General features: G+C 48.4%; 3 protein-coding genes across 4 annotated transcripts; 1 reads left to right on the forward strand and 2 right to left on the reverse strand.

The window, feature by feature from the left end:
* Nucleotides 1–551: 551 nt before the first annotated feature.
* LSM2 (LSM2 homolog, U6 small nuclear RNA and mRNA degradation associated) lies at nucleotides 552–7,475 on the reverse strand. The gene is made up of 6 exons (XM_023254709.2): nucleotides 7,472–7,475; nucleotides 6,670–6,992; nucleotides 5,963–6,030; nucleotides 1,345–1,375; nucleotides 1,168–1,227; nucleotides 552–1,068 (listed from the first exon to the last, which is right to left on the reverse strand). Exons 1-6 carry the CDS (start codon nucleotides 7,473–7,475, stop codon nucleotides 943–945), a joined length of 612 nt encoding a protein of 203 aa, XP_023110477.2. The 3' UTR covers nucleotides 552–942.
* An 808-nt stretch (nucleotides 7,476–8,283) lies between these two features.
* LOC101091022 (heat shock 70 kDa protein 1-like) lies at nucleotides 8,284–12,134 on the reverse strand. 2 transcript variants are annotated; one of them, XM_011282307.4, is made up of 2 exons: nucleotides 12,072–12,134; nucleotides 8,284–10,534 (listed from the first exon to the last, which is right to left on the reverse strand). In XM_011282307.4, exon 2 carries the CDS (start codon nucleotides 10,519–10,521, stop codon nucleotides 8,596–8,598), a length of 1,926 nt encoding a protein of 641 aa, XP_011280609.1. In that variant the 5' UTR covers nucleotides 10,522–10,534; nucleotides 12,072–12,134; the 3' UTR covers nucleotides 8,284–8,595. The 2 variants fall into 2 exon arrangements, with proteins under 2 accessions (XP_011280609.1, XP_003985991.1); XM_003985942.5 differs by lacking the exon at nucleotides 12,072–12,134 and adding an exon at nucleotides 11,920–12,055.
* A 302-nt stretch (nucleotides 12,135–12,436) lies between these two features.
* On the forward strand, nucleotides 12,437–25,694 carry LOC105260573 (heat shock 70 kDa protein 1). Its single transcript, XM_019830386.3, has 2 exons — nucleotides 12,437–14,560; nucleotides 25,335–25,694. The coding sequence occupies exons 1-2, from the start codon at nucleotides 12,644–12,646 to the stop codon at nucleotides 25,341–25,343; spliced, it is 1,926 nt and encodes a 641-aa protein (XP_019685945.2). The 5' UTR covers nucleotides 12,437–12,643; the 3' UTR covers nucleotides 25,344–25,694.
* The last annotated feature ends 84 nt before the right edge of the window (nucleotides 25,695–25,778 follow it).

The raw sequence follows: 25,778 nt of genomic DNA on the forward strand, positions 1-25,778 counted from the left end.
CGCCTCTTCTCGGAGCCTCATTCCCTCCGCAAAGAAGAGGGAGTCAAGCTGGAGGTCCCGTAAGGTCCTCTAGCGCTGAGAACTCATCTGTATAGAAAACTCCTATTTGCTGAATCAGCCAGTTAAGAATTCAGTTAATTCCCAGTTACAACTCTCCACAATAAAAATTGTCACTTATGTTAAATCTCTATAGATATTCAGGAAGCGTGTAGTGATTTGGCTGGGTTGAGGCGGCATGATAGAGCAGCATCAAATGCATGTTGGTGTCTCATTAACTGTCAGGTTAACAGAAGGACAGAGATGGAAGGGCAGCAAGTACTCGTTGTGGGTATAAGCAGAAGACCACGGTAGGCAGGGGCATGTTCAAGAAACATGGTGTAGCCAGGTGAGGTATTATATGGTTTACGCCAAGAAGAGGGGTTAGGCAATGCTGGGAAGTTGGGCTGGATTCTTGGCTGAGGTGATGAGAGTAGCAGGGCTTGGATGAATGCAACATCCCTTTCCCACCCTCCAGGCTCCTTCCCCAAACACACACAGAACTAGAACTCAAATGTGCATCATAAGTTTATTCCCGATGCGGGACAGATTCCTTCCATCCCCAAAACGAATCACATGGTGCCCTGGAGAAATCTAGGAGATTCTTCCACCAGAATCTAGGAGATTCTTCCCACTCCAGGGAAGGAGTGAGAAGGACAGATGCTGAGGACAAGGCAGACTTTGCAGTTCCCCAGCCTACTTATCCTCCCCTCCTCAACAGAGGAGAGCTGCTCCACACTATTTCCTCTCATCCACTCATCGCTGAAATAATAGGGAAAAAAAAAAGGCTCCACTATTTAAAAAAAAAAAAGACAAAAAATCCTCAATATGGGGAGGGAGGGGTCCTGGCTGGGACTTGAGGTTAAAGGTCACCAACAGAAGAGGGACAGGGAGGAGAAGGAACCATCACTGTTTCTGCTGCAGGGCCTCCTTCCTTGCTGCGTCCTGTAGCAACTGTGTGTCGACCTCATCTGCCGGCAACTGCACATAGCGGACCACTGAGCCCCGGATGAAGCAGTTCTTCACTGATAACTAGACCAAGATAGACAAATGTGAAAACACCCTTAAAAATATCTGCTATCCACCCGGGAGCATGCTGCTTCTGTTTCCTCTTCACCATCGCCAACTCACCATGTGAGGGTATTTCTCAGGGTCTGTGACACTGATGTCAGTTAGTTTGATGTTGAGATACTAAGAAAAGAAGATGAATAGCATCATCAGCTCTAGAGAAAACATGCAAGTACCCAGCACCAAAACTCTCCCGTCTCCTTCCCCAAGACCCGATTCTAGGCTCCTACGATATCTCACCTGATCCACAGAATGGAGGGTTCCACAGATGCTGTTGGGGGAGATGGAGGAGAGAACCAAATCAGTTTAAACCAAAATAAACAGAGATGTCTTCAGAGCATGGATAAGAACATGGTTGGGGGAAGTCAAGGACTTAAGGAAGCCAGAAAACGCAGAACCAAAAGGGGGCATTCCTAAACCCAGGAGCAAGAAAGACAATGCTTTTACTGCAATATGTTATTTTACTTATTTAGTTTTTAAATGTTTATTTATTTTTGAGAGAGAGAGAGCGTGAGCGCATGAGCGGGGGAGGGGCAGAGAGAGAGGAAGACACATAATCTGAAGCAAGCTCCAGGCTTTGAGCTGTCAGCACAGAGCCTGACTCGAAGCTTGAATTCATGAACTGTGGAATCATGACCTGAGCCAAAGTCAGACACTTAATCGACTGAGCCACCCAGGTACCCATGCAATGTGTTATTTTAGATCTCATGTCTCCTCTCCTAGAACCAACTCACTTTTTAAATTTTTTTTTTTATTTTTGAGAGAGAGAGAGTGTGAGCAGGGGAGGAGCAGACAGAGAGGGAGACACAGAATCCGAAAAAGGGTCTAGGCTCCAAGCTGTCAGCACAGAGCCCGACATGGAGCTGGAACTCACAAACTGCAAGATCATGACCTGAGCCAAAGTTGGCACTTAACCGACTGAGCCACCCAGGCGCCCCCAAACCAACTCACTTAACAGCTACCATTAAACAACTGTCATGCACTAGACCTGTATTCCACATATTTGCAGTCTTTCTAGCCACTTTGCAAGATAGCCATTACCCTCTAGGGACTCAGAGATTGTGTAAGGTGCCCAAGTTTAGGACAAACGGGGACTTGAGTCCAGGTCTGATTCCCCAAACCATCAGCTATTTTCAAACATTTCTTGCCTTGGAACCAGAGCCCCATAGGTAAAGTAGACAAAATAGCTTAACATTGTTCTTGATGCAGGCACAGGGATGTCCTGTCCCTTCCTCAATCCCTGGGCCCTCTGAAATGTAAATGAGGAATGCTATCAGAACACCAGTACTCCAAGTCATGCTACCTCTCTTTCCCAACCTCTTTAATTTCTGTCAATGGCTTCAACAGTCTTACAACCTCAAATCCTGAGTAGTACTTCACCATCCTCCATGACCCATGTCCCCATCATTTGATGACATTTTTCTAACATTTCCATAATTCTCTTTCCAATTTGACTTCTACAAACCAAGGTCTAATTACACCTCAATCCAGGTCAGCTTCCATCCTGGCCGCCCCGCATGTCATCACAATTCTATGTTCCTTAGGACTGTGGTTCTCAAACACTGATGTGTGCTCAAAGGTTTCTTAAGTCTGTGACAAAAGAAACACAGGTTGGGGCGCCTGGGTGGCTCGGTCAGTTAAGCGTCTGACTTCAGCTCACGATCTCACTGCTTGTGAGTTGGAGCCCCGAGTCGGGCTCTGTGCTGACAGCTCAAAGCCTGGAGGTTGCTTCAGATTCTGTGTCTCACTCTCTCTCTGCCCCTCTCCTGTTCACGCTCTGCCTTTCTCTCAAAAATACACATTAAAAACAAAACACAATTAATATAGCGTGTGTTGAGTGTGTATGTAGTGTGCTAAAGATTACCAATATTCTTCCCTAAGAATAACTCTTTAATTGCCCTTACTTTCTGGTATGAACAAAAATTTTTAATAAAAATGATTATAATAAATGGTAATTTTAGAAATGTCCTTGCCAAAAATAAATTGGCAGTTCTCTGTGGACCCCAATTTTTGTTAAATTCTAAGTCTCTGAAATCCAGAGACATACTGCCTCAGTGGTGGCTTCCCCACATCCCTGGCTGCTGAAACACCTTTGAGGGCACCCTACTACCATCTGCAACAGCGAAGTAACTTTCAGGAATTGTGTAAGGTGGTGTCATTTCATTCAGTCCTTTAACAGTATCTGGCAGAAAAATAGTATGACATCAAGCATGAGAGAAACAAGCTCTTCCCCCAACCCAATGGACTACTTTCAAATCTTGTAAGTCCCTGTCATAGGGCATGGGACATATTATTGCCATGTAGAAGACCCAGGAAGGAGAGAAGAGGAAAACCAAAAACAAATCATCTCACAGGATTGCCTAGGGTGGTTTTGGCTTCCACACTTGTCTCTCTATATGGCCCCAACCTGTATACCATCAATACCATATGCATCACTAGTGCCATAAATGGGAATCTCTGATCTAAAAGGCAAGTCAAGGGTGCCTAGCTCACTCAATCGGAAGAGCACGCAACTCTTGATCTCGAAGTTATGAATTCAAGCCCCACATTGGGTGTAGAGACTACTTTAAAAAATAAAATCTTAAAAATAAATAAAGGCAAGTCCCTCTCTTCATCATTCCTTACGACATCAACATTTCCCCAACTAAGAAATTACCTCACGAAGAAACATGGAAGGTATTGTTGGGAGTGGGGAATACACTGATTCAAAGTTTCTAAAAGAGGGACGCTTGGCTGTCTCAGTAGAGCGTGTGACTCTTGACCTTGGGGTTGTGGGGTTGAGTCCCACACTGGGTGTAGAGATCACTTAAAAATAAAATCTTAAAAAAATTTGAGGGGCACCTGGGGTGTTCAGTTGGTTGAACGTCTGACTTCGGCTCAGGTCACGATCTCGCAGTTCGTGAGCTCAAGCCCCACATCAGGCTTGCTGCTGTCAGCCTGTCAGCACAGAGGCTGCTTTGGATCCTCTGTCCCCCTCTCTCTGCGCCTCCCCTGCTTGTGCTCTCCCCAAAATAAATAAATATTAAAAAAAAAAAGTTGGGTATTAAGGAGGGCACTTGTGATGAGCACTGGTTGTATGTTAAGTGATGAATCACTAAATTCTACACCTGAAGCGAATATTACACTGTATGTTAGCTGGAATTTAAATAAAAACTTGGAAAATAAAGTTAAAAAAATAAAGTTTCTAAAGGAGAGTCAGGTAATAAGTAATGATACTTTAAATGTACACTTCATTCAAAGGATTTTTTTTCCTAAAGAAAGAGATGGGAACAAAGATGCATGCATGAGGATGTCCAGGGCAGCATGATTTATAAAAACAAGGGACTGGAAACAGCCTAAATGTGCAACAGCAAAGTCGGTTAAAGTAGTTCCAGCCAGCGAATAAAAATGCCATACAGACATTAAGAATGTTAAAGATCAACTTTATTGACATGGAAAATATCCACAACATACTGTCAGATGAAAAGCAAGTTTCACAACTGCATAAAGAATATGACCCTTTTTTTCAAGTTTTTATTTAAACTCTAGTTAACATATAGTGTAATATTAGTTTCAGGTGTGGAATTTAGTGGCTCAGCACTTACATACAACACACAGTGTTCATCACAAGTGTCCTCCTTAATATCCCTCACTCATCTAGTCCACTCCCTGCCCACCTCCCCTCCAGTGATCCTCAATTTATTCTCTATAGTTAAGAATCTATTTTCTGGTTTGCCTCTTTCCCACCGCCTATGTTCATTTGTTTTGTTTCTTAAATTCTACATATGAGTGAAATCATATGGTATTTGTCTTGCTCTGTTTTTAATTTAAGGGAGCGTGCACGCACGTGTGCACACACCAGACAGAACTGGACTTTAGTTCTGACTGTGTCATTCACTAACTGTGTAGACTTGAGCAAGTTTCTTAACATGTATGTCTATGCTTCAGTTTCCTCATGTGTAAGACGGCAACAATAGTGTATGTCATATGGACATGTTATGAGAATTAAATAAATTCATACATACAAAGTATTCAGAATAGTGCTTAGTTGATAGAAGGTTCTCAAATGTTAACTATTTTTCTTTCTTTCGGCACACAGCGATTAAGCACCTACTATATACCAAGCCTATGCTAGATACACAATGGTGAGCTGAGGTTCTGGCCCTGTAGGAAGGACAGGACATAAACCATAAACATTTCGATGAAACCACAATTTGAGAAGCACCCACTAGGAAGAAAATTAGACTATATGACAGACTTTATATGGCTAGACGGACCAGGAAAAAGTGTCTCCAAGGATACAGCATTTACTCCAAGTCCTGAACAGTAATTAGGAACTAATGATACAAGGGGGTAGAGGATGTAAAAGCAGCATAGACATAAGGGATTGCATTGGTCTTTGGCTTACCCTTTACATTTTCTTTAACAAAAGGAAGATTGTGCCATATATAGTATTCTGCAACAGCTCTCCATATCAATGCATCATATTCCTCTGTGACAGCTGTATAATATGGAAGTACCACAACTCAATCAACCCATTCCCTGTAACCAGCTATTTGTTTCCAATTTGGGGCTATTGAAAGTAAAACCACAAACCTCTTTGCACATACATCTTTACCTGTGGCACTGATTCGTACATTTCTGTAAGCTGGGTCAAAGGAGTCTATGATTTAGTCAGAAAAAACCAAAACTATGTTCGTTTCGCAAAGAAGGAAAAAATGTTATTGATGCCTGCGCTGCCCTCTTTCTAGTACTTTAAAGTTAAGGCACTGGTCATTTATTTCTTCTGTAGCTCTCCCACTGTGCCCAGCCCTCAAATACTTGTCAAAGAGGTTCCAGAGCCCTGCATATCTTCGCCTCCTACAGAATGGGTACCTACCTCAGGTCATTCTTGAGTTCCACGACCACATCCTTGCCCACGAGGGACTTGAAAAAGGAATAGAAGAGCTATTGGGCGAGAGGGGGAAAACCATCATATGGGAAGGCACACAGTAGGGAGGAGTGCTCCTTTGCCAGTATCCCCAAATACTGGTATTGGGATCCCCACCACATCTCTGGCAAGTTCTCAAAACTTCACAGGAAAGAATACTGATAGGGACGACCACCTGAAGCGCAAATGATTCTGCACCCTTCACTGAGCCCCTGACTGAAAGCCCCAGAGAGACGCTCTGCCCTGCACTCCTCGGGCTCTCCGGGTGCGTCTCTCAATCCCCCACCACTCCTGGGGCCCTGCCCACTCGCCCTAGTGAACAGAATTGTACAAAGCATCCCATTCGCACCCTCCCAAAGCCTCCTGAGGTCTCGCTTTTTCCCTCCCCTTGTTTCCAACTCTCTCCCGCGTTTGTTTTGTTTCCCTCTTAAGTTTAAAAAAAAAAAAGAAAGAAAGAAAAGAAGGAAAATCCCCATTTGCTCCCAGGTGTCTTCCCCCGCACCCCAGAATTTGAGGCGTGAGAACTAAGGATGGAGGCAAGACCCCTGGGCCCAACTCCGACCCCGCGGGTCAAAGCCTAGACGCCACCCCGACTACTATCCGCCGGCACGCCCGCGCTCCGCCCGGGCGCCCCCTTGTGACGTCACGGTACCTACCATGGTGCTCAAGCCGCTGCCGGCCGGGCCGGGAAAGCGAGAACCGGGAACCGCGGGACTGGGGCCGGACGGCAACCGAGACGCTAGCCCGCGCGTGGGAATGGGCGGGGTCGCGCAGGCGCCACGAGAAGCTCGGAGGAAACTCCGAGCAAGCACTACGGCACGCGGCAGGGTAGCACCGCCGGGAGCGCTAACAGGGAAGAGCCGAGGGGGCGCTTGAGCCGGGAAAGGGGCGGGTCTTCCTGCCTTTCCACTTCCTCCCGAGTGGCGGGCTTCCAAACACGCAGGCGCGGGCCCCAGCTGTTTGAAGAGGTACACCGCCTCTTAGAGGTTTTTTTCACTGACAGTGCCATCACGACTGCTCACACCTTACATTCTGCTGACAACTGTGGAGGAATTTGCGAAAACTCCTGATCTGTACACTTTTCTATATCTGTCACACTTCGATAAAAAGTTTAGAAAATAACATGGTGCAGAACCCCCGAAATCAGGAGCCTGAGCACTCCTTGATTCTATCAAAGGCTCCCAGTAACATATTTCTCCCAAGGACCCAATCTCAGTCCATATTTCTCAGACCCTTTTGCCTGTAAAGGACTGAGTAAAACCAAACAGAAACTTGCTCAGGGCTAGAAATTCCCATTGTAACATTTCACTTAAAACACAAAGGGACACAAGTGCTGTGACACATACTTCTATGCTCCTGTCCCCAAGGGTTTTTATAAATATGGGATATGACACAATAGGTGAAAATATTTTTCAATAAGACTACAAATCCTCCATTTCTCATCTTGCACGAAAGTACCCATTTGTCAGCACTTGTTGTAGAAATGTTTTCTGAATGTAAAAGATGTAATAATCGACTCTGAATACACAGATCTTGGATCTTCTGACCCCACTATAAGTATCATAAGGATATCAAGCAGAAGTTTGTCCCCACCCCCCGCCCCCCAGCTGAACCCTAAGCACCTAAACCACTCTATCACTGAGTACAAGCATAGCAACTGCTCTACCTGGAGCTAAAGGAGGCTGATGATCAAAAGTTATTTTCCTGCTTCAGGGACGCCTGGGTGTCTCAGTTGGTTAAGCATCTGACTCTTGATTTCAGCTCAAGTCATGATCTCACAGTTCCTGGGTTCGCACCCTGCATAAGGCTCTGCGCTAATGGCACAGTGTGGAGCCTACTTGGGATTCTCTCTCTTCTCTTCTCTCTCTCTCTCTGCCTCTCCCTGTGGTCGCTCACTCTCAGAGTGAATAAATAAATAAACTTTACGAAAAGCTATTTTCCTGCTTAAAACAATTAGCTCATGAAAATTCAAATACTTTCCACTTACCAGTTTAATGATTCACAATGAGCTCACAATCAGACCACACACTCTCTCTCTTCATTGATTCTTCTTTTCCTATTTTCAAGGTACAGTAACAGTCTAAAGATACCAGAAGAGGGGCACCTATCTAGCTCAGCAGGAAGAACATGTGACTCTTCATCCTGGGGTCATGAGTTCAAGCTTCACGTTGGAGGTAAAGATGACCTAAATGCACTTAAATATATTTTAAAAAATAAAAATAAACTTTAAAAAGGTAAAAAAATAAAAAAAATAAAGATACCAGAAAAAATTTTTGTTTTAGGAACAAATTTACTGAGTGACAAATAACCATCCACACAGGAAGAAGAAAGTTGGGAAGGTTGGAAATAAATAACAGACATTCAAATTCATCAAATGGCTCAAAGAGGGGCCTAGTTTTCCTAAGAGTCAGAAACAGGGATTGTGAAGTGAAAAGGTGGTATACAAGACTCTTTTGTCAGAATCTGAAAGGGATGGTAACAGGTTCAGGTCCAGTCAATTCAAGAATCATAACAATGTTTGAAGATGAGGGGAACAAAATTCACCTTAGAGGCACCCTAGAGCCCTCCAGCTCCAGATAAGATTAATCTACTTCTTCGATGGTGGGGCCTGTGGCAGCCCTTCCAGGAGTATACCCTGTCCCACAGGTAGGCCCAGCGCATCCTCCCTGGTAGAGTTTGGTGATGACTGGGTTACACACCTGCTCCAATTCCTTTCTCTTGTGATCAAACTCTTCTTTCTCAGCCAGTTGATTGGCCTCCAGCCACGAAAGGACCTCATTGCATTTATCCAGTATTTTCTTTTTATCAGACTCACTAATCTTGCCCTTCAAGCCCTCATCACTCACAGCACTCTTCATGTTAAAAGCATAAGATTCTAAGGCATTTTTTGCAGTGATTTTCTCTCTTTGGACCTCATCCTCAGCTTTGTACTTCTCAGCATCCAGGACCATGCGTTCAATCTCCTCCTTGCTCAGCCGGCCCTTGTCGTTGGTGATGGTGATCTTGTTGGCCTTGCCCGTGCTCTTGTCCATGGCTGTTACATTGAGAATACCGTTGGCATCGATGTCAAAGGTCACTTCAATCTGAGGCACTCCCCTGGGTGCAGGAGGGATTCCAGTCAGGTCAAAGCGCCCCAGCAGGTTGTTGTCTCGGGTCATGGCCCTCTCGCCCTCATACACCTGGATCAATACCCCTGGCTGGTTATCTGAATAGGTGGTGAAGATCTGCGTCTGCTTGGTGGGGATGGTAGAGTTGCGCTTGATCAGGACAGTCATCACACCCCCGGCTGTTTCCAACCCTAGGGACAAGGGAGCCACATCCAGCAAAAGCAGGTCCTGTACCTTTTCAGATTTGTCCCCCATCAAAATGGCTGCCTGTACAGCAGCCCCATAGGCCACTGCCTCATCTGGATTGATGCTCTTATTGAGATCATGACCATTAAAGTAGTCCTGTAGCAGCCTCTGAACTTTAGGGATGCGGGTGGAGCCCCCTACTAAAACAATGTCATGGATCTTAGCCTTATCCATCTTGGCATCCTGAAGAGCCTTCTCCACAGGTTCCAACGTGCCTCTAAACAGGTCTGCACACAACTCTTCAAATCGGGCTCTGGTGATGGACGTGTAGAAGTCGACACCTTCATAAAGTGAATCAATTTCCAAGTTGGCCTGGGTGCTGGACGACAGGGTCCTCTTGGCCCGCTCGCAGGCGGTGCGCAGCCGCCTCACGGCTCGCTTGTTCTGGATGATGTCCTTCTTGTACTTCCTCTTGAATTCCTCCACAAAGTGGCTCACAAGCCTGTTGTCAAAGTCCTCTCCACCAAGGTGGGTGTCCCCAGCTGTGGCCTTTACTTCAAAGATTCCATCATCTATCGTCAGGATGGACACATCAAATGTTCCTCCACCCAGGTCAAAGATCAAGACATGTCGCTCTCCCTGACCTGCTTTATCTAAGCCATATGCAATGGCAGCAGCTGTGGGTTCATTGATAATTCTTAGCACATTGAGACCCGCAATCACACCTGCATCCTTGGTGGCTTGACGCTGAGAATCATTGAAATAAGCTGGCACAGTTATCACAGCATTGGTGACAGGGTGGCCCAAAAAGGCCTCAGCAGTCTCCTTCATCTTTGTCAGTACCATAGAAGAGATTTCCTCAGGATAGAAAGCTTTTTTCTCCCCTTTGTAGGACACTGTTACCTTGGGCTTGCCTCCTTCATTGATTACTTGAAAAGGCCAGTGTTTCATATCTGCCTGCACTACAGGATCATTAAATTTCCTGCCAATCAGACGTTTGGCGTCAAAGACAGTGTTCTGGGGATTCATTGCTACCTGGTTCTTGGCCGCATCCCCAATGAGCCGTTCCGTGTCAGTGAAGGCCACATAGCTGGGGGTGGTGCGGTTGCCCTGGTCGTTGGCAATGATCTCTACCTTACCGTGCTGGAACACCCCCACGCATGAGTAGGTGGTGCCCAGGTCGATGCCAATGGCCATTCCCTTAGCAGCAGCCATGGTCTTCCCAGGCCTGAGAAGAAAAAAATGAGATAAAGTTTTGGCAGAGTGCTTTTTTTTTTCTTTTACTTTATTACTTTTTTTAATTTAGAGAGACAGAGATGGAGAACACGAACGAGCAAGGGAGAGGGGCAGAGGAACAGAGAGAGAATCTTAAACAGGATTCACGTTCAGCATGGAACTCAACACAGGATTGATCCCACAATCCTGAGATCATGACTTGAGCTGAAAAAAGAGTTGGATGCTCAATGGAGTGAGCCATCCAGGCGCCCTTATTACTTTCCGTTGTACTAAAATACACATAATGTGAAATTTACCATCCTAACCATTTTTTAAGTGTACTGTTTAGCAGTAAGTTCATTCACATTGCTGGCCAAACAACCTCCAAAAATCTTATCTTTCAAAACTGAAATTCTATATTCACTAAACAAACCTCCATTCCCCTTCTCTCTCCAGCCCCTGACAACAACTATTCTATTTTCTGTCTCTATGAATTTGATTACTCTAGTTCTTCACAATAATACAATTATACAGTAGTTTCTTTTTGTAACTAGTTTTTTTTTCACTTAGCAAGATATCCTCAAAAGTTCAAGTATGTGTTACAGCATGTGTCAGAGTTTACTTAAGCCTGAATAATATTAATTATATACATATAGGGGCATTATATATGGGGCACATTTTGTATATTCATTCCTTCCTTGGACACTTGGCCTGCTTCTACCTTATGGCTATTGTGAATAGTGCTGTCATAAACTCCATGAACAAGTTTATTGCTAGTGTACAAGTATTCCAGTCTCTTCTCTCACGGAGAGTGCTTTTTGGACTAAAGTATTCTTAGCGAATTGGAAGTAAGAGGGAGGACAGTTGGCATATATTCTGTTTAATTTTCACAGTGTTAACTTCATTGTCCTGTTTCTTTATCTGTGATATTTTATTCTGAGATTGTAACTGTCTCCTGCTGAACTAAGATTATCTTATGTTCTGGTCCCTTCACCAGACATTAATCTCCATCTTTCGGTTTAGCTACCTTCCACAACTCCTTTACCCTCCATTAGGCATTAGTTGGCATACTATTGGGCTAGTCTGAAAATGGCTACTAGGAACCTAATCTAACCCTCACAAACTTTCTCAGACGAGATAGAGCGTGACAAGCAATCTCTCCAATCTTCTCTGGAATAAAACTATCTGAAGACATTAACAGATCAGCTCCTCCACTTCTTTCCAGCAGCTCTGACAAATCCCACCCACCTTGACTCCTTACCAAAGGATTCCCCCTTCCCTGATTAGTCAATGCACCCCATAGATTGAAACTACAGAACTTTCCAGCACTTTCTCAAACATGGATCTACTAGTCTTGCCTATTGTCATTCCATTTCAATCAGAGCCCTCCTGGCTCACCTATTGTCCCGCCGCCTTCGATCCAGTTTAATAATGTTCCAACTGCGGAGCCCCTGTGCGTGGGGGCTCCTTTAACATCCAAACGGCGCAGCCGGTGTTCCCCCACCCCCCACCCGCCCCGCCCTACAACTTTGAGCGGACTCCGGACCTACCATCCCCTACCATCCCGATTCCTAAATAGCCCATGAGGTCAGAGGCAGCACCCCCATTGTAACGCGTCTGGGGAGCCAGCGTCAACATACCCACCCCCGCCCTGCCTCCGGCCCTGCCAGCCCCTCCCACCTCCTCGCGCCGACCCCCGCCCTCCTCGAAGCTTTGCAAGCCCAGCAAGCCCCAGAAGAGTCTGGAGAGTTCTGGGAGGGGCGGCACCCAGAACGCTGATTGGTCCCAGAAAGCCTGGAGGCAGGACGCGATGCGAAACCGCTAGAATATTCCCGGCCTGGCAGCCCCGCAGAGCTCCGTGATTGGCTGAGGACAGAAAAGGTGGGGCTCGATGAGGCGTTATAAACACAGAGCCGCCCCGTCCCGAAAAACAGCAAGCCTGCGGAGAAGCCTTCGGGGTTCAGGCGGTGACCGCTAGCGCAATTTCCACAGACCGGCTGAGTCGGGCTCCCCGCAAGTTCGAGTTTGCAGCTTCGGAACAGACCGAGTTCCTCGTCGCGTATCCCGACCGACGCTCACGAAGGCTGAACCTCAGCGCCGGGTAAGGGAGCAGGACACCGACATGGCTAAAACCGCAGCCATCGGCATCGACCTGGGCACCACCTACTCATGCGTGGGGGTGTTCCAGCACGGCAAGGTAGAGATCATCGCCAACGACCAGGGCAACCGCACCACCCCCAGCTACGTGGCCTTCACGGACACCGAGCGGCTCATCGGGGATGCGGCCAAGAACCAGGTGGCGCTGAACCCGCAGAACACCGTGTTCGACGCGAAGCGGCTGATCGGCCGCAAGTTCGGCGACCCGGTGGTGCAGTCGGATATGAAGCACTGGCCTTTCCGGGTGATCAACGACGGAGATAAGCCCAAGGTGCAGGTGAGCTACAAGGGGGAGACCAAGGCGTTCTACCCCGAGGAGATCTCGTCCATGGTGCTGACCAAGATGAAGGAGATCGCCGAGGCGTACCTGGGCTACCCGGTGACCAACGCGGTGATCACCGTGCCGGCCTACTTCAACGACTCGCAGCGGCAGGCCACCAAGGACGCGGGGGTGATCGCGGGGCTGAACGTGCTGCGGATCATCAACGAGCCCACGGCCGCCGCCATCGCCTACGGCCTGGACAGGACGGGCAAGGGGGAGCGCAACGTGCTCATCTTTGACCTGGGCGGGGGCACCTTCGACGTGTCCATCCTGACGATCGACGACGGCATCTTCGAGGTGAAGGCCACGGCGGGGGACACCCACCTGGGTGGGGAGGACTTTGACAACAGGCTGGTGAACCACTTCGTGGAGGAGTTCAAGAGGAAGCACAAGAAGGACATCAGCCAGAACAAGCGAGCCGTGAGGCGGCTGCGCACCGCCTGCGAGCGGGCCAAGAGGACCCTGTCGTCCAGCACCCAGGCCAGCCTGGAGATCGACTCCCTGTTCGAGGGCATCGACTTCTACACGTCCATCACGAGGGCGCGGTTCGAGGAGCTGTGCTCGGACCTGTTCCGGAGCACCCTGGAGCCGGTGGAGAAGGCTCTGCGCGACGCCAAGCTGGACAAAGCCCAGATCCACGACCTGGTCCTGGTGGGGGGCTCCACCCGCATCCCCAAGGTGCAGAAACTGCTGCAAGACTTCTTCAACGGGCGCGATCTCAACAAGAGCATCAACCCCGACGAGGCAGTGGCCTACGGGGCGGCGGTGCAGGCGGCCATCCTGATGGGGGACAAGTCTGAGAACGTGCAGGACCTGTTGCTGCTGGACGTGGCGCCCCTGTCGCTGGGGCTGGAGACGGCCGGCGGCGTGATGACTGCCCTGATCAAGCGCAACTCCACCATCCCCACCAAGCAGACGCAGATCTTCACCACCTACTCGGACAACCAGCCCGGAGTGCTGATCCAGGTGTACGAGGGTGAGAGGGCCATGACGCGGGACAATAACCTGCTGGGGCGCTTCGAGCTGAGCGGCATCCCCCCGGCCCCACGGGGAGTGCCCCAGATCGAGGTGACCTTCGACATCGATGCCAATGGCATCCTGAACGTCACGGCCACGGACAAGAGCACGGGCAAAGCCAACAAGATCACCATCACCAACGACAAGGGCCGGCTGAGCAAGGAGGAGATCGAGCGCATGGTGCAGGAGGCGGAGAAGTACAAAGCCGAGGACGAGGTGCAGCGCGAGAGGGTGTCTGCCAAGAACGCGCTGGAGTCGTACGCCTTCAACATGAAGAGTGCCGTGGAGGATGAGGGTCTCAAGGGGAAGATCAGCGAGGCCGACAAGAAGAAGGTGCTGGACAAGTGCCAGGAGGTCATTTCCTGGCTGGACGCCAACACCTTGGCCGAGAAGGACGAGTTTGAGCACAAGAGGAAGGAGCTGGAGCAGGTGTGTAACCCCATCATCAGCGGACTGTACCAGGGGGCGGGTGGCCCTGGGGCTGGTGGCTTTGGGGCTCAGGCCCCCAGAGGGGGCTCTGGGTCAGGCCCCACCATTGAGGAGGTGGATTAGGAGTTCTTCCCCAGATTGCTCGTGTTTGTTGAGGAGACGGTTGGGATTCATGCCTTTTGTATTGCCTCATATATCTGCATTTCATCACCTCTCAACTTTGCAACTTGTTTGCCAAGTTTCGACTGTCTCCTTTGGTGAAATGATGAAGTTCCTTTTTTTTTTTTTTTTTTGTAGAGTCTAAACCTAGCAAGAATTTATACTGCCATCTTTTGTGCATTTTCTTTTTTGTAATATTCATCCCAAACTTAGGCCTTTTTGTTTTGTTGTTTTAACTGTTTTCTGTAGAGTAAATAAACTCAATAATTTGATTTTCTTGACTGTTTCTGTGTTTTATTTTGAGGTTAGAATAATTTGCATAGGTTGTCTTGTTAGTCTAAAGTTGAATGGTAATTTGTATCTTAGATAAAGGTCAGGGATCTGGAGAAGTACGTCTGTATATTGCCTTGTGATCTATTTCTTTCAAGCGAAAGAACTCTCCTTGGGAGAGTTGAAACAAATGCTTGGTATGAGTGGATTGGGTCTGTGGATGCAGAAAAAATTACAGGCTACTGACATAGTGGTGTCAAGTTGGTGAGGGGGTTGACCTTATGTAAGGGTGGCCTCAAAAGAGGGGGGAATGGGGATGTTACTGGAGAAGCTGACAAAAAGGAGAGGCAGTTAGGGAGTAAGGCCATGTCTGCCTGTTCCTGTAAGTACACCTGATATGTCAGAGCAATGATATATAATCTGGTTTCAGCATGAAAGAACAGGTGAGTCCTAAATTGGTAGTGAGGAAATGTGAGTTCAGGCACTGGCTTGCCCAGTTATGCATATGCCACCCTGATCTCTAGTTCTCATGTGTTAAAATGAAAGGGTTTTTTTGTTTGTTTTGCCTGGTGCCTCAGCCTTTACTTCTCATTTCCGAGAGGTTACTTAGATAGAAATGTCACATTTCTGGCTTTGGTTATTTACATTTTAAGTATCCGGTATCTTCAAGCAGTTTGTCCTTGAGTTTGGTGCCCCAAGAGAAGGACCCAGTAGTTCAGTGCCCTTAGGTACCAGGCACCGTTTTGGGGCTATGTGTTTATTAATTCTCATTCCACCACACCAAGTTTAGGTAGTGTTTGACTTGCACAGGTGAACATAACAGGGAGATTTAAGTTACTGATTTAACTGAAATTACTTCACTGGTTAAAAAAATTTCCAGTTCACGGGGCACCTAGGTGGCTCAGTTGGTTAAGCATGTGACTTTGGCTCAAGTCATGATCTCACAGTTTGTGGGTTGGAGCCCCTCATCGGGCTCTGTGCTGACAGCTCAGAACCTGGAGCCTGTTTCAGATTCTGTGTCTCCCTCTCTCTCTCTGCCCCTCCCCTGTTCATGCTCTGTCTCTGTCTCAAAAATAAATAAACATTAAAAAAAAAAATTCCAGTTCAGCAAAGGTGTTAAACCTGGATTCCAGCTCCGGTTTCCTCAGTTGTTGCCAGGCTGTCCCAAGTCCACAGGGCTTTTGTCTTTTACATGCCTGGTTCTGGGTTATTTCTAACCTAGGTTTCTCAGTCACTACCCATTTGCTTTTATTTTGTGCAATTCTAAACAATTCTATCAGAGAAACAATAGGATTGATAACAAAGGTTTAGTATTTGTTAACTTGGAAGAGGAAGGACCCTGCATCCCTGTACTAAGAAGACTTACTACAGGCCTCCTTCCCACACACTACCTTCCCTTTGAGATGCTTCATATCCCAACTGCTAGCATTCTAGAAATAATTCCCCCCACAATTTCCTTGTTAGAAAATGCCTGCCCACAATTCTCTTGATAAGTGAACCCTTTTAAAAATCGATTGCGGGGCGCCTGGGTGGCGCAGTCGGTTAAGCGTCCGACTTCAACCAGGTCACGATCTCGCGGTCCGGGAGTTCGAGCCCCGCGTCAGGCTCTGGGCTGATGGCTCGGAGCCTGGAGCCTGCTTCCGATTCTGTGTCTCCCTCTCTCTCTGCCCCTCCCCCGTTCATGCTCTGTCTCTCTCTGTCCCAAAAATAAATAAACGTTGAAAAAAAAATTAAAAAAAAAAAAAAATCGATTGCACCTGGGGGTTACAAAGTTGTTTTAGAACAAGATAGAGGGGGTAGGTGGAGATAATTGCAAGCACCCCTGAATTGTGCACTTAACTTTTTTTCAGTGTTTATTTTTGAGAGAGTGTGTGAGCAGGGGAGGGGCAGAGAGAATTGAGACAGAATCCGAACGAAGCAGGCTCTGAGCTATCAGCAGAAAGCCTGACATGGAACTTGAACCCACAGTAAGATCATGACCTAAGCTCAGGTTGGACATTCTACCGACTGAGCCACCCAGGTGCCCCTGAATGGTGCACTTTAAAATGGTTTTTATGTTTTGTGAATTTCACTGCAACAAAAAACAAAGAAAAGGTCTCACTCTACATTCCATAAAAGCATTTTCTTTTTTGTTTTTTAAAGTTTTATTTATTTTGAGAGAGAATGAGAGCAAGAGAGAGAAAGAGAAAGAATCCCAAACAAGCTCATTGCTATAAGGTCGGAGCCCAATGTGGGGCTTAAACTCATGAACCTTGAGATCATGACCTGAGCCGAAATCCAGTCTAATGCTTAACAGACTGAGCCACCCAGGTGACCCCATAAAAGCATTTTCTGTGTTCTTCAAAGCCCATCAAACCTTTTAGTAAATAATAGCCTTTGAAGAAAATCAGTTATGAGAATGACACATACATGGTAGACCTTGCCCTGGAAGTATGGAAATGGAAATCTACAAGATGCTTAGGCTTCTAGACCATATTATAAAGGCACTTTTAACCTTCAGGAGAGTTGAGCTGTAGGGCTGTGGACTCTAGCCATAGTGTAAATCAATTTTGATGAGGATACGCATTTGCTACAGGACCTCATCTGCCCCTTAGAGCTGCAGTGACTGTCATTTGCAGATAGTACAGTGACTCTTCAGCAGCCACTACCACTATTTGGTGGAGAGGTGCAGGGGATAGGCAGGGCAGATTGGAAACCGGTGGAGATTGGGAAGGAACTACCAAACAACTTTGATAAGAGTTTAGGGAAATCTCTAGAAATAACCCTGGACAAAGTAAGCTCCTATGGCTAGTCAAGTTACTAAGTAGGTGCTTTATTAAGAAATCAATATAAGACGTTGTTGCCTGCATACCTTTGCACAGACTGAAATAATCACTTTGTAAAGGCAAGGAGTTAAGGCTGATGAAATTGTAGATTTAAATAAAGTAAAGAGAATGTCAGAGCACCTGGGTGGCTTAGTGGGTTGAGCGTCTGTCTCTTGATTTCAGCTTGGGTCATGATCTCACAGTTTGTTGGGTTCGAGCCCAGAGTCAGGCTCTGTGCTGACAGGCTGACAGAGGGGAGTGTGATTGGAATTTTCTCGCTCTCTCAAAACTAAAAAAAAAAAAAAAAAAAAAAAAAAAAAAGAGAATGCAGTGTCATTGCTGAAGAAATTTGTGTTTTGGGTAACAGAAGAAACTTGGGAGTAGGGGAGGTACATTGAGGAAAAAGAACTGTGGGTGAGGAAAGAATTTTAAAAATCTAGTACTTTCCGTAATACACCTTTGGGCCTAAGACTGCTTTATTAGCAACATACATACTGTCATTTCTCGTATTTAACAGGATTCTGTCATCAAAAATGAAAAAGATACCAAAACAACAAAAAAACCTTTTTTACATATGAGAGAAGAGGGCAGGAACATGGGCTTTCGGTACAAATGGGGTTATTTTAGGTGAGAGGATGATCCTTATAGTAGAGATAAGAAACAGTACCTGACATCAACTTTCAGTCTAATTGAAATCCTAAATACGTCCCCTTGGATCACCTCTTGGGAATCCGCTGCACTGGGACAGATCAATACCACCAGTCCTGCCCCTTTCCTCGAGCCGCTCACAGAAAGCCTAAGGGGTCGGGCCGCACAGGGAATTCCGGACATCGGGGTGAACCCAACCCGCCCCACCATCCCTGTCGGGCCCAGTCAAGGATCGGAAGATCGGGCACAACCGGGAAGCATTGAGGCAGGGGGAAGAAGGTGTCCAGAAGACGAGAATCACTTCCGAGGGCCTTTAAATGGGGAACTAGAGGCAGGCGGTGAAGGTGAGGCGGCGACAGGGCAAAGCCACCTGGTGCGTCTCCGCCGCACGTCCTCGCCAGGCCCCGGGTGCGCTCGCCTCGGGCTGTGTGGGGACCTTCTCTTCTGGCGTCTGGCCACCCAATTCGTCCGGCCTAATTGTAGGAGTTACGCGACTTTCCAGTGTTTTCGTCGCATAAATTAGCTAGTGTGAGAAATACTCTGAAGCTCTCGCCTTTTTTCTCCTTTAACCCCGTTTTGGAAAAAAACAATCACAAAACCGCGGTACCGGCCAGGCAATTCTGCGGCCAGCCCCGCCAGTTAGGCCCCAGCGGCGGCCTCCGCGCTCTGCGGCCCCGCCCCCGCCGGCTGGCGCCCCCGCCCTCTCCGGCTGGCGCTCCACGCTCCCTTTCACCGCTGTCCCGAACTTTCTGGAGTTTTCTGGGTTCCAGGGCGGAGACTGACTCGTAGGAAAACTCCTCAACAAACTGCCTCATCCAAGTCTCTCCACACCCTCAACCCCGCTAACTCCCGCCCTAGAAAATCAAGCTTAGTCATCTCTCTATATTTAATTTCCAGAAAATTCTGTGAACTCTGTCCCAGCCTAGCAATAGTAACAGGGCTCCCTGCTTTCCCCTTTTCGAGGGAACCTTCTGTTATGAAGGGAAGGGGAGGCAGGGCTGGGAGAGCTGGAAGGGTGGGAAAGGTAGGAGTGGGTGGTGGGGTTGGGATGGTCAGGAGTCAGAAGTGGCAGCCCAGAGAGAGGAGTCCCTGGCTGGTCACATAGCCCCGTGGTGTCCCTAATGTGCTCTGTCAGAGCCCTGACATTCACTTCACTCCCTTTTGTGGCCATTTGTTTTCCTCGTCAGAGAATGAAAGGGATAGGATGCCTGTGCCAGCCCTGAGAGAAGTTCAAAACGGGAAATATGAGGACCTGTAGGTTCAATCCCCTGTTCTATAATTAGCTGAGTGACCAGACCAAGCCACTGAACCACTGATCCTTTGTGTTCCTCTCTGAAAATGAAAAGGTTTGCCTGAATGGCCTCTGCCTGAAAATCTTAAGATAGTTTCTCCAGGAAACTGAAAGTAATGCCATTGTCCTGGCAGTTGTCCCCAACCTTGTAGGCAACTCAACAGGAAAGACTTGAGATGTCAGACCTGAGTATGGAATCCCAGCTAAGAAGCCAGAAGGGAGCAAATTTTAGAGCACTACTCTGTCACAGGCACAGAACTAAGGCCTTAGAAGCATTATCTTATTAATCACTGATGCCTACCATCCTATAAAATAGATTCTGTTGATTCCATTTTAGAGATAGAGACTTTTGTAATTTAGGTAACTTACAAGCATTTCCTTGTGAAGAAGGAGGAAGAAGAGGAAGAAGCAAACAAACAAACAAAAACCAAAAAACAAAACAGCCTGAACAAGGAAATAGAGTCAGATACAAACCTGGGTATTTCTCAGTTTTTTCCAAACTGCTGGAAATCTGCAGCTTTCCCAGGTCACTGCAGCTTTTGCCACCGACTTGTTAAAAATGCCTGGTTCTAAGTTTCCTATCAGTTACCTCTTTTACTTTTTTCTGGCTAACCTTAGAGTTATACCATCTTTTAAAACTGAAAGAACTGAGGAGAAAACAGTAAAGTTTGAGAAACTGCAGGGAAAAAGGAGAAGAAAAAAGAACCCACAGCAGCTTCAGGGTGATAAAGGCTCCCCTCCTCCATACTTCCTGCCGCCAGCAGTCAACGTTCTCGGCTCTCCCTCTCCCGTCTCCCCACTCCCCGCTTAGTTAAGTACCTGACAGTTCCACCAGCTTGAGGAAACCTGATACTCTATCCTTTCAAATGCTAAACCCGGTAAAACCTAATTGCAAACTTAGTCAAAGTAAAATTCTAGAAAATTTCTTGGGATTCTTACAGTCACTTTAGACACCAGTTAAACCTGTGACTGGGTTTTTGCCTTGGAAGGCATCCAGTGTAAAAGACAAAATCCAGGAGACACTCTCCTTGCCAGGAAATGAAAAGGAATATAGATGTTTCGGTTTCCAGACCAGTCCACAGAGAGAGAGTTAACTCAAAAGGTAGGTCAACTATAGAGTGTAGGTTTCTGATTCATGGAAAACAGCATTTGTAATGGATCTTTTTCTGCTATGCCAACAGCAGCAAGATTTGAACCCCTATCACCATGTCTACCTGCCAGGCGGTGGGTACAGTGATGTCCTTTGCTTCCAGCCAATAAAGTTTAAACTGCAGATCTGGAAAGAAGGAAGGAATAAATCCAGAACTGCCGCTAGTAGCAGGTTATGGCAGGGAAGCTTCCAGAGGGAGGAGGTGAGATTAAGGGCCCCTAGAAGTGTTGACACATTGGGCAGCTATAATGGAAGCTTGGGGAGTTGCCAGAGATCGCATAAAGAAATGGAAAATTCCGTAAGTTTGACCAGTTTGACCAGATTAGGAGGTGACTCATTAGGGAGCCACAACTGAATGTAAAAAAAGTTATCACTTGCCTGCACAAACACACACAGGATTGTGGAAGCAATTCCAATTGAGCAAAAATGTTCAAAAGCAAGATTCCTTCACTTCATCAAAAACTGTCTTCTCATATAAAAACAAACAAAAACACTGTTTTCTCTCATTGTGTTAGGTTTTCTGTGTTCAACTATGTGGGTACAGCAATTTTTGGTGGGTTGTGAACCTGGTACTATTTAATGTCACTTCCAGTTCACACGCCCAACAACTGGTCTTACATATCCACAAAGAATTTTTTATTTTTTTTAGATTTATTCATTTTTGAGAGAGAGAGAGCGCGTCAGCAGGAGAGGGGTAGAGACAGAAAGGCACAGAATCTGAAGCAGGGTCCGGGCTCTGTGCTGACAGCTCAGGTGCTGACTCGGGGCTGGAAATCAGGACCACGAGATCATAACATGAACTGAAGTCCAAAGTTTAACCAACTGAGCCAGCCAGGTGCCCAAGAACTTTTTTTAAAAGGCCAAAATGGGGGCACCTGGGTGGCTCAGTCGGTTGAGCGTCCGACTTCAGCTCAGGTCACGATCTCGCGGTCCGTGAGTTCGAGCCCCGCGTCAGGCTCTGGGCTGATGGCTCAGAGCCTGGAGCCTGGAGCCTGCTTCAGATTCTGTGTCTCCCTCTCTCTCTGCCCCTCCCCCGTTCATGCTCTGTCTCAAAAATAAATAAATGTTAAAAAAAAATGTAAAAAAAGGCCAAAATAATCAAATGTGTTTGTATTTAAAGGAGAGAGGAAAACATGCAGAAAGTTAGAATCTAGGATAGAAAACTAAGTGGGTGGATTAAATGCATGACAAATAATCTTAAATTTTAAAGGAGCTGTAAGTAGAACCTGGGTCCGGCCAACCCCTCCCACCTTCCAGCATCATCCCAACCAGTGTGCTTAACAGGGACCACCTGCAACCAGCTGTGGCTTATACTATTAAAGACTAAACATCCTCACCTCTCCCTTGCCGACTCATTCCCTCTGCATTTCATTTAAAAAGGAGGGCCAGCCTACGGGCGACAGAGGGCAGAAGATCGAATTCTGGGGTCTGAGTATGAACCGGGAATTAACAGGCAAACCCTCTGGGAATGGGGTGGCCCAGACCCCCCAGCTTGATAGAGGAGGGAAATGGAGAAGCCCCAAGGTCTTAAAGACAGCTGAAGTCCTACAGAAAGTTTTTTCTTCCTCTGGCCCGAGCCCCGCCCAAAGCGAAGGGGAGCAGCGGATCCCAGCCCTAACCTACCCCTTCCCCTGCCACACCCCTTCCCCCTCCCCCGCCCTTGACCCAGCACGTTCCCTCTGGGGCACTGGGGACGTTCTCCAGTTTAAGAACCAATTGTTTACTTAAGTATTTTTCTTTTCAAAATTCAAATTCTCCCATCCCCAGGTATTTCAACCGTGTAGGTTAGAGACGATGTCAAAACTATATTGCATTATCTCTTTCATTCTCATTTCTACTTTAAATCGAAAGTGGGAAAAACGCCACGGCTGGCTAAGGCAATCCTCAGGCAGCTCAGGCCTTTGGACCAATGCACCAGCGGGCCTAAACGCGACCCTATCCGTCAGCGCCACAGTCCAATCAGAGTCTCTTTGACCCGCCCATACCCCACCCACTTCGAGAAACTTGGGAACTTTACGTATTTGGGGTATCCCTGGGAGTCGTGTATTCCTTAACCTTAATCTTAAACCGCAAAACTAGTTTGAACCCCAGGCGGCTCTCACTGGCCTGCGATTATAAATGCCAGTCTTTCTAGTCAATTTCAAAGTCTGTGGACAGCATCGCTGGGAGGTACCGAGACTGGGTGGGCGGAGCCAACAACCGTCCTTCCCAGCTCCTCTCCTCCCTCCCCTTAGGACTCGAGTCCCTTCCCAAGAAGCCGAGAAGAGTCTGGAGAGTTCTGGGAGGGGCGGCACCCAGAACGCTGATTGGTCCCAGAAAGCCTGGAGGCAGGACGCGATGCGAAACCGCTGGAATATTCCCGGCCTGGCAGCCCCGCAGAGCTCCGTGATTGGCTGAGGACAGAAAAGGTGGGGCTCGATGAGGCGTTATAAACACAGAGCCGCCCCGTCCCGAAAAACAGCAAGCCTGCGGAGAAGCCTTCGGGGTTCAGGCGGTGACCGGTAGCGCAATTTCCGCAGACCGGCTGAGTCGGGCTCCCCGCAAGTTCGAGTTTGCAGCTTCGGAACAGACCGAGTTCCTCGTCGCGTTTCCCGACCGACGTTCACAAAGGCTGAACCTCAGCGCCGGGCAAGGGAGCAGGACACCGACATGGCTAAAACCGCAGCCATCGGCATCGACCTGGGCACCACCTACTCATGCGTGGGGGTGTTCCAGCACGGCAAGGTAGAGATCATCGCCAACGACCAGGGCAACCGCACCACCCCCAGCTACGTGGCCTTCACGGACACCGAGCGGCTCATCGGGGATGCGGCCAAGAACCAGGTGGCGCTGAACCCGCAGAACACCGTGTTCGACGCGAAGCGGCTGATCGGCCGCAAGTTCGGCGACCCGGTGGTGCAGTCGGATATGAAGCACTGGCCTTTCCGGGTGATCAACGACGGAGATAAGCCCAAGGTGCAGGTGAGCTACAAGGGGGAGACCAAGGCGTTCTACCCCGAGGAGATCTCGTCCATGGTGCTGACCAAGATGAAGGAGATCGCCGAGGCGTACCTGGGCTACCCGGTGACCAACGCGGTGATCACCGTGCCGGCCTACTTCAACGACTCGCAGCGGCAGGCCACCAAGGACGCGGGGGTGATCGCGGGGCTGAACGTGCTGCGGATCATCAACGAGCCCACGGCCGCCGCCATCGCCTACGGCCTGGACAGGACGGGCAAGGGGGAGCGCAACGTGCTCATCTTTGACCTGGGCGGGGGCACCTTCGACGTGTCCATCCTGACGATCGACGACGGCATCTTCGAGGTGAAGGCCACGGCGGGGGACACCCACCTGGGTGGGGAGGACTTTGACAACAGGCTGGTGAACCACTTCGTGGAGGAGTTCAAGAGGAAGCACAAGAAGGACATCAGCCAGAACAAGCGAGCCGTGAGGCGGCTGCGCACCGCCTGCGAGCGGGCCAAGAGGACCCTGTCGTCCAGCACCCAGGCCAGCCTGGAGATCGACTCCCTGTTCGAGGGCATCGACTTCTACACGTCCATCACGAGGGCGCGGTTCGAGGAGCTGTGCTCGGACCTGTTCCGGAGCACCCTGGAGCCGGTGGAGAAGGCTCTGCGCGACGCCAAGCTGGACAAGGCCCAGATCCACGACCTGGTCCTGGTGGGGGGCTCCACCCGCATCCCCAAGGTGCAGAAACTGCTGCAAGACTTCTTCAACGGGCGCGATCTCAACAAGAGCATCAACCCCGACGAGGCAGTGGCCTACGGGGCGGCGGTGCAGGCGGCCATCCTGATGGGGGACAAGTCTGAGAACGTGCAGGACCTGTTGCTGCTGGACGTGGCGCCCCTGTCGCTGGGGCTGGAGACGGCCGGCGGCGTGATGACTGCCCTGATCAAGCGCAACTCCACCATCCCCACCAAGCAGACGCAGATCTTCACCACCTACTCGGACAACCAGCCCGGAGTGCTGATCCAGGTGTACGAGGGTGAGAGGGCCATGACGCGGGACAATAACCTGCTGGGGCGCTTCGAGCTGAGCGGCATCCCCCCGGCCCCACGGGGAGTGCCCCAGATCGAGGTGACCTTCGACATCGATGCCAATGGCATCCTGAACGTCACGGCCACGGACAAGAGCACGGGCAAAGCCAACAAGATCACCATCACCAACGACAAGGGCCGGCTGAGCAAGGAGGAGATCGAGCGCATGGTGCAGGAGGCGGAGAAGTACAAAGCCGAGGACGAGGTGCAGCGCGAGAGGGTGTCTGCCAAGAACGCGCTGGAGTCGTACGCCTTCAACATGAAGAGTGCCGTGGAGGATGAGGGTCTCAAGGGGAAGATCAGCGAGGCCGACAAGAAGAAGGTGCTGGACAAGTGCCAGGAGGTCATTTCCTGGCTGGACGCCAACACCTTGGCCGAGAAGGACGAGTTTGAGCACAAGAGGAAGGAGCTGGAGCAGGTGTGTAACCCCATCATCAGCGGACTGTACCAGGGGGCGGGTGGCCCTGGGGCTGGTGGCTTTGGGGCTCAGGCCCCCAGAGGGGGCTCTGGGTCAGGCCCCACCATTGAGGAGGTGGATTAGGATCCTTACCTTCCTGACTCGTATTTCTTTCCAAGTCGAGGTGACCTGAGGACCTTGCTATCACACTGTATTTTTTCCTACTTCCAGTTTTGTTATTTCAATTTGTTCTAAAGTTAGGTTGTAACCTGATAATGTTTGTCTTTATTATTTCCTTGTGATATACTAGTGTTTTTAGTAGAGTTTTTGCCTTGAAAGTAAGTTGGTGCTTTTTTTCCCTCCTCTGTAAAATGAGCAAACACTGCCACCCTCTGTCCAATTTTGCTTTGTAAACACCGGAAGTCATGGAATGGCTTTTTTTTTTTTAAACAATTTGTATACTTCATGATGAAAAATAAAATGTTACAAATACAAGTCTATCTTTATTTGAGGGGGGATAGCGGACCTTTCTTGGAATGTCTGAATTTCATAGGCTGAAAAATACAGTACTTCTGAAGA

Source organism: Felis catus, chromosome B2 (genome assembly GCF_018350175.1).
Source record: "Felis catus isolate Fca126 chromosome B2, F.catus_Fca126_mat1.0, whole genome shotgun sequence".
NCBI lineage: Eukaryota > Metazoa > Chordata > Mammalia > Carnivora > Felidae > Felis > Felis catus.

Coding starts and splice junctions, on each gene's coding strand:
- LOC105260573 (XM_019830386.3), top strand. CDS start 12,644: ATGGCTAAAACCGCAGCCATCGGCATCGACCTGGGCACCACCTACTCA.
- LSM2 (XM_023254709.2), bottom strand. Junction 6,031..6,669: donor GCAGCGGCTTGAGCACCATG/GTAGGTACCGTG, acceptor CTCGCCCAATAG/CTCTTCTATTCCTTTTTCAA. Junction 1,228..1,344: donor CCCTCCATTCTGTGGATCAG/GTGAGATATCGT, acceptor TTCTTTTCTTAG/TATCTCAACATCAAACTAAC.
- LOC101091022 (XM_011282307.4), bottom strand. CDS start 10,521: ATGGCTGCTGCTAAGGGAATGGCCATTGGCATCGACCTGGGCACCACC.